The sequence below is a fragment of the Physcomitrium patens genome, chromosome 1 (genome assembly GCF_059467195.1).
Source record: "Physcomitrium patens ecotype Gransden chromosome 1, ASM5946719v1, whole genome shotgun sequence".
NCBI classification, from domain to species: domain Eukaryota; kingdom Viridiplantae; phylum Streptophyta; class Bryopsida; order Funariales; family Funariaceae; genus Physcomitrium; species Physcomitrium patens.
The window spans coordinates 21,671,930-21,685,265 of NC_143410.1; the positions used below are offsets into that span (position 1 = coordinate 21,671,930).

A 13,336-nucleotide genomic window follows, 5' to 3' on the forward strand; every position below is an offset into this window, starting at 1 on the left:
CCAACATATGATGAATGACATCTTTCGAGAACACCTCGATGATTTTGTTGTCATCTACTTGGACGATATTCTAATATTCTCTAAAAACGAGGAAGAGCATGAGGAGCATGTTCGTTTGGTCTTGGAGAAACTACGCAAGCGAGGATTGTATGCCAAATTAGAAAAGTATTTATTTCACCAGACGGAGATGGAATTTTTGGGGTTCATTGCGACTACAGAAGGTTTGAAGATGGACCCCAAGAAAGTAGAAGCAATCATGTCTTGGGAGGTTCCGAAGACGGTTAGAGACGTACAATGCTTTCTTGGTTTTGCTAACTTCTATCGGATCTTCATCAAGAATTATTCTCAAGTTGCTGCTCCTCTCACTCGATTAACATGCAAAGATAAGTTGGAATGGGGACCTTTGGCGGAGAAGGCGTTTCAAGATTTGAAGACAGCATTTACTACAGCTCCAATTTTGGTACATCCAGACTTTACAAAGGCCTTCTATTTAGAAACTGATGCTTCAGATTTTGCTTTGGGAGCTGTGCTTTCATAAATGAGTGAAGATAAGAAGCTCCATCCAGTTGCATTCTATTCTCAGAAGTTCTCTGCTGCTGAAATCAATTATGAGATCCACGATAAGGAACTTCTTGCTATAGTGGATTCTTTCGAAGAATGGCGTCACTTTCTTGAAGGAGCTGCACATCCAGTAACCGTATATACGGATCACAAGAATTTGGAGTATTTCATGACGGCTCGAGTTTTAAATTGGCGTCAAGCTCGGTGGAATATGTCGCTATCTAGATTCGATTTTGTTATCACTTATCGACCTGGAAGGCAGCAAGGACTATCCGATGCTTTATCAAGGAGATCGTATCTTGCACCAAAGGCTGGAGAAGCAACGTTTGATCAACAATGTACAACGTTATTGAAGCCACAGAGATTTCAACTTTGTGCTACTATTGTATCATTTGATGCTGACTTCCTAAACCAGGTACGTGCTATGACCATTAAAGATTCAGTAGCCATTGATATCAAGCAACGTACCAATGACGACAAGTTCAAGATGGAGGGAGATCTTTTATACTTTGAAGAGCGATTGTACATTCCAAAAGGACTAGCACGACTCCGAGTTCTTCAATCTCGCCATGATTTTCCAGCTGCGGGACATTTTTGATTCAACAAGTCCTTGGAACTTATTTCTCGAGATTTTTGGTGGCCCCAAATGTGGAAGGATGTGAAAGATTTTGTCCTCTCTTGTGACATCTGTTCAAATTCTAAGAATCCTCGGCATCGCCCTTATGGACTTCTACAGCCATTGCCAATTCCACGTCGACCATGGTCTTCAATTTCTATGGACTTCATCACGGACTTGCCATCATCAAACTCATTTGACAGCATCTTTGTCGTGGTAGATCGGCTTACGAAGATGGCACACTTTATTCCTTGTAAGAAGACATCATCCAGTGAAGTCACAGCAAGACTCTTTCTCGATAATGTGTATCGATATCATGGACTACCAGATGATATCATATCAAATCGAGGTACCTAGTTCGTGTCAAAGTTTTGGAGATCTCTCTTTGGGATATTGAAGGTGGATATCAAGCTTTCTTGAGCTTTCCATCCTCAAACTGATGGCCAAAAGGAACGGGTGAACCAAGTCTTGGAGCAGTGCTTACGATGCAGCATCAACTATCAGCAAGACGATTGGACTGCATATCTACCGCTAGCCGAGTTTGCATATAACAACACCCTCCATGCGTCGACTCAACAAACACCATTCTTTTTCAACTATGGGTATCATCTGAAGCTTGATTTATTGAGTCCGTCAACAAATAACAATCCAGCAGCTGAAGGATTTGCGAAGCAACTATCAGAGCTTCAAACTATGTTGAAGCTTCAATTACAATCCGCTCAAGAATCCTATAAGACGTCTGCAGATAGATTTCGAAATCCAGCACCTACTTTCAAAGTTGGAGACAAAGCCTGGCTTCTTCGACGAAATATCAAGACCAAGCGACCATGTGATAAGTTGGACTATCGCAGATTGAGACCATTTATCATCCAGAAGCAAATTAATCCAGTGGCATACCGGCTGGAGTTACCGGCTTCTATGAAGGTACATCCAGTCTTTCATGTTTCTCTGTTGGAACCTTATCGAGAGTCATCTTTTCCTGGAAGAGTGCAATGTCCGCCACCTAGTATTGAAATCGAGAACCACGAAGAATACGAGGTTGAAAAGGTATTGGATTCACGGCGAAGGTGGAAAAAGTTAGAATATTTTGTTCATTGGTGCGGCTATGACATTAATGAGCGAACGTGGGAGCCAGCTGAAAATCTTGTCAATGCGCCACAAAAGGTACAGGAGTTTCATCAACGACATCCCGATAAACCTAAATCAATTTGATGATAGCTTTTTTCTGAAGCTTGTTCTCCCAACAATATAAGAAAAGGGGAGAGCACTAGCAAAATTCATAGTTGATGTAGTTATTTTCTCCAAGATAGATCGTAGTTTGGTCTTTTGATATAGATAGCCAAGAGATAGATACTATGCCAGTTAGAGTAACGCAACCGAGTAGCTCACGAAGGCGACCCCGAGATGAAGAACTACATGTACCACGACGACAACGGAGGATACCGAGTAACCGATCACTGGTGATCGTATTTGAGATCGAGCCTGCTTACGATGGTCAACCAGAAGGCGTGTTTGTAGGACAATTTCACAATGAGGACACGGAAGTTCATGCTTGGTCAGAAGTCGAAGGCATGGGCCACTACCGTTGGCTTCAAGGGTCGATGAACCACTTGCCTCGTGAACAACAGTTGGAGTTCATAGCAGAAGTTATGCGACAGATCTTCATTTTCTTGCGTTGGTACTGATCAACAACATTGCTTCTCAGAGACCTCGAAGCTAAAGGAGGGGGTGATGTTAGGGACATATTCCTTAGAACTTTCTAGAGAGAAGTTTCTAGAACCTTCTAGAAAACAAGCCTCTGGAACCTTCTAGAAGAGAAGCCTCTGGAACCTTTTAGAGAGAAGTTTCTAGAAGCTTCTAGAAAGGAAGTCTCTGGAACCTTCTAGAAGAGAAGTTTCTAGAAGCTTCTAGAAAGGAATCCCCTGGAACTTTCTAGAAGCTTCCTAGTTAATAGAAGTAGCTCGAGAAGTTTCTAGAACCTTCTAGAAAGGAAGCCTCTGGAACCTTCTAGAAGCTTCCAAGTTAATAGAAGTAGCTCGAGAAGCTTCCTAAGTAGGAGTATATATAGGGATCGAGGCTGAAGAGTTCTTCAGTCTCGACAACACATCTCTTGGAGTTCTAGCTCACCTTTCTGGTGTTGTTCTTGTACTCATCTGTTTAATCTAGTTCTGCCACTTCTTCTTGAACTTCTTGTTAGATTTCAAGTCTGTATTTTGTGTCCGTGATAGACATCTAAGGAGTAAGAAGACTATAGAATGGATTTCAAAGACATGATTTTTGACAAATTTAAATTATGATGTTTAAGCTTTTGTACACTCCTATGAATCATACCAACATAACAAAGCATCCAATACAAAATCTCATAAACTATTAGAGCCAATTCCACTACCTATGACATGTTGGAAGTAGGTGACTATGAATTTCATTATGTATTTGCTGCAAATGCCTCACAATTGCACCGTGGTTGCTGTCTTTGTAGACCAATTCTTAAAACAACTTCACTTGCTTGTGGTACGCTCTAATTTTCATGTTCTAATACTTGCATGAATCTTCTTCAATATTGTCTTTTATTACTTTGGATTACCTTGTGTCATCAATTTAGATTGAGATCTAAGTTTCAAAGAAAGCTTTTGGCAAACTTTGTTCAAGCTATTGGGTACACAACTTGCTCTATCTTTGGCCTTCTATTCTCAAACAGATGGACAAATAAAGCATGTAAATTGGACCTTAAAAATTATGCTATAGGTATTTGTAATGATTCATCATAATTACTGAGATTAATATTTGACATCCTTAGAATTTCCTTACAATGATAGTATTCAAGCAAGTTCCAGTCATTCACAATTCTTTTTTAATACTAGTTTGCATCTAATTATGCCAGCACCTCTCTATTGTCCCATTGACACCAACTCAATAACATGAAAGTTTATACAACGGCTTACAATGGCCTTGCAAGAGACATGGCATAGAATTGTCAAAAACAATATGCAGATAATTACTAGTAATATAAGATCTTTTAGTAGGGTGACTAAGTGTTACTTTCCAATGCCAAATTTCTACTTGGTACATCAATCCAAATCCATAAATTGACACCTTAGTAGCTTGGACCTTTTCACATTTTTGTCTTAATGATATTTCATGTCGATAATTATTTTGAATTCTTACCAAGCTTGTTGGAATATATTTTTATCAAGATTTGATTTTAAGATCACCTATAGATTTGAAAAACAATAAGGTTTATTAAATGTCCTTTTTAGACATTCTTATCTTGTACTAAAAGAAAGAAATGTAGCTTTTGATCAATTGAGAATAATTTTCTTGAAGCCAAAGCATTTTCATCTTTAAGCAATAAAATCAATATTGATTGTTGATTCAACCTTTTTCAAGCAAATTTAATCAAGTATGTCTTTTGATCCTCTTGTTGATGATATCAAGAATAATTCTTTTAAGTCTCATGATACTTCTAAGTTTAAGTTTAAGAATAATCTACTTTATTTCAAGAAACAATTATACATTCTAAAAGACAAAGCACAATTACGTGTTCTTTAAGCTTGTTATGACTTTCTAATAATCAAACATTTTGGATACAATATTATTTTAGAATTAATATTTAGATATTTTTGATGGCTTCTAATATAGAAGGGAGTCAAAAGCTTTTTACAATCATATGATATTTATTCAAGATCTAAAATTCCTTATCATTGATTTTATCAACTTTTTAAACCATTACCTATTTTACAACAACCATGGTCTTTTGTTTCTATGGATTTTATCAATCTTATAATCTCAAGTTTGTATGATTCTATATTCATGATCATAGATTATTTTACCAAGATAGCATATTTTCTACCATGTACAAAATCTATCATAGGTAAAGAAATGACTAAGCTTTTTCTTGACAACATCTATCGCTATCATGGATTACCTAAAGATATAATATCAAATAAGAAAATTCAATTTATATAAAGATTTTGAAGAATTCTTTTTAAGATATTAAATGTAGATATAAAGCTCTCTTTGACTTTTCATCCTCAAATTGAAAGACATATAGAATGGATGAATTAAGTTCTAGAGTAGTATTTGAGGTGTACTATTAATTATTATAAAGTTGATTGAATAATTCTTTTGTTATTGGAAAAGTTTGTATATATTAATTTGTTACATTAATTTGGTACATTCTTCTATTCAACAAATATCTTTCTTTGCCAATTATGGTTATTAACTATGACTTGATACTTTTGACTTTTCAAAAGTTGATAATCCTTTGAAAAAAATTTGGCAAATGAACGCATACTTAAAAAAATCTTAAGAATAATAAAAGATTAATACAGATGACTATTACAAGAAATAACCATAATTCAACATAAATGATAAGGTATGGCTATTTTGTTGCAATATCAAGATTACTTGTTCTTATAACAAGTTAAAAAATTGTTTGGACTTATATTTCATGTGTCTTTTCTTGAGCCATATAAGACAATGAATATCTTGAATAAAAGACAAATGCTACCTCTTTCTATAGAAATGGATAATAATTAAGAGTTTGAGATAGAAGAAGTCTTAGATTCAAGGCAATGCCAAAATATATTAGAATATCTTATTCATTAGTGCACATATGATATTAATGAATGCATATAGAAGCTAGCAAAGAATCTTACAAATACAACAAAGAAGGTTGAAGTATTTCATTGACGACATCCATCAAAACCAAGATGAAGAATAAAAATTCTTTGCTATAAAAGAAATAAGATCTAAAAAAGATATCATTCTATCTTTTACTCTTATTTATAACACTAAGAAGATTGAGAAGGAATAACTAGCAGATTAATTCAAGAGCTATCACTTATTGATTTATTAAATAAAATATTATAATTTTTATAACTTTAAAGACAATATAATTGAGATAAATATTCTTGAGAATGATATATCTTTCTTTGAATAGATGCTAAGATATAATGTATTTGATATGACAACTTTAGAAGAGAATTCTATTGTTTGGTGATTTTATTATAGGTCAAAACATTTTATTTGAAAGTAGTTAAAAAGGCCTTAAAAATAAAAAAATAATAGAATGATCTTCTTGCCATAGTATAGAATATTGTCGATGGCTGAGAAGACGTATTAACCATCTTCAAACAAAAAAAAGATCAAAATATGAAGCAAACATAATTTGCTATATCTTAGATTTTTTTAACATATGATGACCACTCTTTGTGAAATTCATCTCTAAAAGGAGAGGTAATGTCATGGATATACATATTTATTCTATTATTTACTTATATGATTAAATAGAAGTAAGTAAAAATAGATTTATTTTATAATATTTTTTAGAAATGCTTCTTAGAAGCTTCTTAGATGGTGCTTTAATTTTACATGTGTTTATAGTTGATTGATAGGTTAGAAACTTGGTCAACAAGTTAATCACATGTTGATAGCTTTTAAAATAAGCTAATTATATGGTACACATATAAAAAACTTGCCTTGTAAGTTAAGATAAGTATCTTATAAAATTAACACGTGTTGGAAGTCTTATAGGACATTGCCACATAGCTCCTAATTAAGAGTATATATGGAGGCAAGAATAAAGCCTTCTTCACTCTTGTTAATGCTTTTTTAGTCCTTAGTCTTATATCAAGACTTTTTAATCTTCTTATCTTTGGCAATAGCCATTCTAGTTCAATATATTACCCTCTTAAGTGAATTCTTAATCTTTTTAAGTGATACAAGAGTATATTGAGGATTTTTTTTTTTTGAAATTCATATCCTTGATAGATACATTTGCTATTATCAAGATCATAAGGATATTTTGATATTTCATAGTATTCAAGGAATATATTAAAAAAAAGAATGAAATGATAAATGCAAATGATATGTTTTGAACATATCCACATATATTGTATGTATTATTTGAGTGATTAATCTGTATCTTATTTTAATTTTCTATATTAGAATTTGGTATTAGATATAAATATTCACATGATACAATATGTTCCTATAAATTAGTGTAATTGATTTTAAATCAAAGTACCTTTATTTAGATACCTTCATAAATATGTTATATATTTATTTTCAATGTCAAATTTTAATTTTTGAAGACGATTCCCTTTTTTTGCCTAATATTCTACTATAAAATTTCACAAATAGGTTTTTGCATTTGGTCTTTGGAAATACAATAAGAAGGGATTGAGACCAAATTGAAGTTGGCACAAAGAAAAATTATATGATATCCATGTTAGATCTAGGTCAAATGCTATTATATTTACATTTAATTCTAAAGATTGGAATTGTAGAAACTAATGCATTAGATATGATGTTTAACATGAATTCAAAAACTATGAATAACAATTATTTGAAAACCAACTCTCAAGTTTGTGGGCCAACTTTAGCACAAATTTAACACTCTTTGCCCTCAAAAATAAATTATGCTCTTATTTGCTAAGTTTGGTTGAACCTAACTCATATTGCAAACCCCCTTGTATACATACATTAGATAATCCACGGTTTTGGTATTTGCAAAAGGCAACTACTACCACCAAAGAAATACCATGTTGAATTTGTGTTCATTGCTTTTGCTATAGAGAATGAAAGTTGCCCACAAGGTTAGAGATTTCTACCGATATTTCCAAATAGCACAGCAGAATGTAAACATACATTCTTTTATTACGCTGTTCAAACGCCAATCTTCACAGTGCTGATTGTTGCCACACAATGCTTCCGTGAGGCTTGCCCAGCCACAACACTGCTTCAACTACTCTCATGAAATGAACTAATCACAAAAGGAAAAACTTTTGTTCTCCGTAAGGAAGGCTGCGCCGAACGCTGCTCTGATTTGATAGTCCCAGTGATCGTCAGTCACCCGGGAGCCAGCCTCACGACGAGACCATACATCATAAATTCCACTTCTTCCGATGATGCACTAGGCTCTATAGATCAAGTGGAAATAGGGCTAATATATGCAGCATGTGAACTAAATGAGCTAAATGATGCCAGTCTACATCTGATTTTCTGAAACTCACACACTGTAAGGTTGATTCCATCAGGTATGCAGCGATGTTTGGTCTCTAGGTAACAGTTTTCACCAGCGACTTGCGGTGATTCAATGTTATGAATCAGCTCGTGAAGGCCTTGTTTCCTTGGAATCATATTCGGAGTGGTCAAGTGACACGGTCTACACAGCACTGGCATCCATCGTTGCGATCCTTGGCTGAGCCAGAAAATCATACGAGCGAATGCATGGACCTGAATGTGGGTTTGAGATGGTTACTAATGAGCACGATTGGCGAACAATTCGCTAGTAACTTCTCCCGCATCATGAAACCGCAGTGGCGCTGTTCAAGTTTCGACGGCCACACTTGATGCTGTGCCTGCGCTCCCACAGCTCCAGCAACGTCATGTAGAAAGCGTCGTAAGGGACGGGAGGGTTGTTCCACTCCAAGTGTTTCCTAGCCTCATGACCGAGGTACTGCATCTCCCTATAATTCTCAGATGAAATGCGGGTCAATTATTGCTTCAGGTTTGGAAGATCTTCCATGCTCAGGATTACCGCAAACTGACGCCAGTCCAGAAATCCCTGAAATGGCAAGTCAAGGAACACGGACTTGGAAAGCAGAACCAGCACGCAACCGAAGCGGATAGCGTCTACAAAGTCGAAGGTGTCGCGAGATGGGACGTTCACACAGAATTTGCTCCTCGCGAGTTGTCTGTAGACGGATATGCGATGCGGGGAAGGATCAACTTCCACTTCGAAGTCTGGGTCTGATTTCCATGCGTCGAGGATGAACACCAGGGCCGGAGTGTCTGCGAGAGTCCCGCCAAAGTAAGCGAGAACTGTGCGGCTCGTTCTCCCCTCGAGCGCAGCATAAAATTCCGTCTGCGTGATGGGTTTATATCGTGGAAAGATAAAGTCTTTGTGAGGGTAAAAGTTTTGATTTTGCCGAAGAGGTGCACAAGCCGCTTGGATAGAATTTTTCTCTAGTTCTAGAACGTTACGGTGCTTGTTATTGTTTTCGAAAGCTTGACTAGAGAGATAGAAGTGGTTCGCTCCAAGAGACAAATTCCAGTAGGGGTAGCTGGTTCTCACATTCTGGACGTAACGTCGAAGATGGTCAGAAATTCGGGAGGGACCGAGATCTACCCTTAAAGCGTCAATCGAAAATGGCAGAAGAAAAAGTTGGGCTTTTTGAGGAAGTTCAGTGCTAAATTTGCTACGTAAAAGAAGTCGGCTGAATAAGTCGGCGGTGCTACTTAGCTCCTCCATCACATCCTTACGGCCATCGAATTTGTGCTCGTAACTTGTGTTTCCTGCTTGGGAAGGATACACCCAAATCTGTAACTGTATCCACATCTCTTCATAGCTAAGCGTGAAGACTTCTGGCGAGTGATAAAGCTTTGGGAGGCTCCGATGTAGGGCAAGAAAATCTGGCTCCGCCATGTCCCAAACTGAAACTGGATCAGGGGTGCTGACCATGGCTCCTATTTCTGCCAATTCTTCCACCTTGTCCTCCGATTCTGCAGATGCAAGAACCCTCTCGTGTGAAAGCAATGACCCGGAAGAACCATCTTGAATGATACCTGAGCTGGAGAATGTGACAGAGAGATAGAAGTGCAACCCTCCAGATGCCTTGACCTCAAAGGTCACCGCTGAAATTAAGAAGTAAACCACAATAGATTACACCAAAATGTTTCTGGAGAGTAAGCCCATGACTATCCAAATCTAACGATCCTTGTAATCTGCCCAATCAACCTTTCCTTCGGCAATCTGCTAAAGATCGCCGATTTCTTTCAGTCCCAGCTTGAGTGATCTAGATGCACAACGGTACCCATCGATGGGCATATTCTCGCAATGGCTAAAACGCAATATACTGAATGAAAGGGGTCATTGTATGAGGAGAAAAATATCGGTCGAGCAACCAATAGGGGACATCAGGGAAGGCAACGGTAACAAAGCAAACAAATCTACAACCTCCGAAATTCAATTCTCTCTATCAGTTCAATGAGTATCCCCCTCCTTTTTCTCTCGATCTCGTGTACTTCCAGCGATTGTATAATATGTATTAGATTCCGTTAAACGTCCAAGCACGATCGCTCACGAGGTGAAAATGCCCTAGAAACATCCTGCTTAACTTCCGATGCATGCAGCAATAATAGATCCCAGCAACAGGGACATCAGCGGTGGACTTCGAGGCGCCGAGCACCAGCGGCTTCTTTTAACCGATGGAACACCAAAGTCTCGATATATATATATATATATATATACCAACTCTCTTTCCACTGGATGAGACTGCAGACTTTCCTTTTGATCCAGAAGCTTGGAATGCATCTGTTACGGGCGTGAACACTATGTTTAGAGGATTCAGATCATACATGACTCTTCTTTTTGAAGCCATGATCGACTGATGCTGAGAGTAGACACTATAAGGTAATAATATTTATCAGTTGACTATGCACATATCATTCTCTACTAGGAACTTAATCATAACATCCGCAAGCTCCCTTTCAGTCCTGGTAATCATCCAAGTGTAGAACTTCTGCTTTGTGTTGTAAGGAAGTAATAGCATACTATCATACTTTGAGTTCATGAGCACTTTCATAGTGTGTCTTTTTGAGAATCATCTTGTCTAGAAAAGGTAGATCCTATAGTATCCACAATGCTTGCGTTCTTAGTCTCATGTGTAAGCAGGTACAACAGTATATCCATCATCATAGGTCCGTCATGTGAATCTATACATCTACCTCTATTAATACTTCTTAGATCTTTAAGCTAACTTTCTTTGTTCTCAGACAAAGAGTTACTTATCCTAAATCTATTATCTCCATTAGAGAATATTGTATATATCTTATGCTTTGTTTCCATCATCTATCCAGAACGTTTTGATTTCGATATTATCCTTTGTATTATATTAAGCTCAACTTCTGCATCTACTGTTGTCCAAGTACCATCTAATACCTTTGCTTTCATACACACCTTGAAAGACTCAGAAGATAAAGCATACTAGTAATTATCTTCTGATGTTTTATAAGCCATTAATATAATCAAAAGAATTCTCAAAGAATAAACTAATAATCTCATTACTACTCAATATCCTTGATTTGAGCAAATGTACCTTTTGTATCAATGGCATTGTCATTGATTACACAACATATATGAGATCTCTCTTGTTTTTATATAATGCTCTTATAAAGTTATTAACACTCGTATTAGTCTTATAAAGTTCTAACATGAGTATTATTGAGTATTAGTGCTTTGTTTGAAGCTTGATAGATGTGTGTCTCAATTAGAAATAATAGTAGAATCTAAGTATACCATACCTCTTGACTCTTTAATGTTTGCTCTACTATCAAGAGTTATCTTTTCCAATTACAACCTTTATTATGTTTTTTTTAACATTTAGCAATGTACTTATGGTATTTATTGAAGGACTCTCTATTAATTTAGTAATAAAATCTCATATAAAAGCTTCTATATCATCATGATACTATAAAAGATATGTTGATATATCTTCACCAAACCTATTCTTTACCATCATAGTATTGACATTTAGATAGTAATCAATACAATAATTTCTTATCATGTTTTTTACATCTTTTATATACTTGGACTTTTTCTTTGAGATTAAGTACTTATACATATCTATACTTATAGATGGAACATACTTATTAGCATTAATTACTAAAGCCACATGTTTGTAGACATGTATTGATTTTTCCTCTATCTTTAGGAAATCATGTGATTGGCTTTTTGTTACTCTTTCAATTGCTTGTACTATTTTTAATTTATTTTAATGAAAAGTAAGAATATAAATCTATCTTATATTGGCTAAGCTCACACTTTTTCTACTAATTCTACTACCAAGTAATATCTTAATATATTCTTTGTACTTATTCTTTGGAAATCTAAATCCATCTAATATCTTTTTTAAATTAGGACAAGCAATAGTATCTTTTATAAATAATATGTATTGCATATCCTTATTAATCTCATCAATATAGTCACTATTATATAATCTATATTTAAAAAATTCAAATATACAACTCATCATAATTAATCCATTTCATCTAACTTCCTTAAAAAATAAAAATATTAGTATGTCTTTCTTACTTTTGATCATATCTAATATCTTTAAGTACTTGCAAGAGTACAAGTGTAAGTTATTTTTTATTAATTATTGCATTAATTTTGTATTAAGTATATACTTTATCTTATTATCTTGCTTAATCCATACAATCTTTGCAAATACCTCAATATCATATGTTTTTTTTCAAAATGCTATTAAAGAGTAATATATAGAGTTTCTATATACATTGTCATTAAGGTTGTTGACATCTATCTTTTTGTATGCTTTAAATTGATATTTTTTCATATAAGATGGAATAACCTTGACTGAATAATCTCTCAAAGTTATTCCTTCTATAATCTTTGTCATATGATGATTGTTATTTAAATATGATATCCTATCTATTATACTTCTTTTAAATTCATCTTCAATAGGAAAAAATGATATATTGAATTAATGATCACTATCAAGTATTAGATTAAGTATAGATAGAATTTCTTCAACCTTATCTATGATAGGAGTTGCACTCAAAAGGAGTATCTTATAGTTTCTGACAAGATGAGGTAGTCTCTATATTTGACTATACATAGTTTTTCCATCAAGATTTGATATAAAGTATTTTAAATTATGAATCTCATTCATTATCATTATCTCATTGCTAAAACTTGATATTATTTGATTATTATCTAGTCTCTTTAGCTTATTTGTAAAAAATATATACTTTCTTATACCATAGTCTCTTACAACTTTACTTGGCCAACAACAAATCTAATCTTTGAAGTTATCAAGAGATGTCCTACCTCTTACAAATATGAGTGCCTTTCTTTTGTATAACTTATAAAATTGAACTATTACTATAAATATAAATATTTTTTTTTATCCAAAATTATGAAATAGTGACAACTTATTATACAATGATTCAAAAAATTATTTCAATGTTGACATATTTTGGAGAGAATGGTGTATTATGGATGAATTGTAATAAATAATGACACATGATTTGTATAGAAAATGAAATACTCTTTTATAGCTATCAAATAAGTCCAAGTTGAAAAGAATCAATTAAATAATTATGGGGCTATGACTAATCTAATTTGGAATAGTA

The 13,336-nt window shown here is 34.7% G+C and overlaps 1 protein-coding gene across 1 annotated transcript; it reads right to left on the reverse strand.

Annotated features, from left to right (window-relative positions):
* Window positions 1-8,202: 8,202 nt before the first annotated feature.
* On the reverse strand, window positions 8,203-10,563 carry LOC112289763 (putative glycosyltransferase At5g03795). The gene is made up of 3 exons (XM_090248375.1): window positions 10,438-10,563; window positions 9,921-9,978; window positions 8,203-9,817 (listed from the first exon to the last, which is right to left on the reverse strand). The coding sequence occupies exons 1-3, from the start codon at window positions 10,561-10,563 to the stop codon at window positions 8,679-8,681; spliced, it is 1,323 nt and encodes a 440-aa protein (XP_090104501.1). The 3' UTR covers window positions 8,203-8,678.
* Between the last annotated feature and the right edge of the window lie 2,773 nt (window positions 10,564-13,336).

Excerpts from the sequence above, each read along its gene's own strand:
- LOC112289763 (XM_090248375.1), bottom strand. The coding sequence starts at position 10,563 with ATGGCTTCAAAAAGAAGAGTCATGTATGATCTGAATCCTCTAAACATA. Across the intron at positions 9,979-10,437 it reads TCTCATCCAGTGGAAAGAGA|ATCACTCAAGCTGGGACTGA; the intron begins GTTGGTATATAT and ends TTGTGCATCTAG. Across the intron at positions 9,818-9,920 it reads AGCAGATTGCCGAAGGAAAG|CGGTGACCTTTGAGGTCAAG; the intron begins GTTGATTGGGCA and ends TCTTAATTTCAG.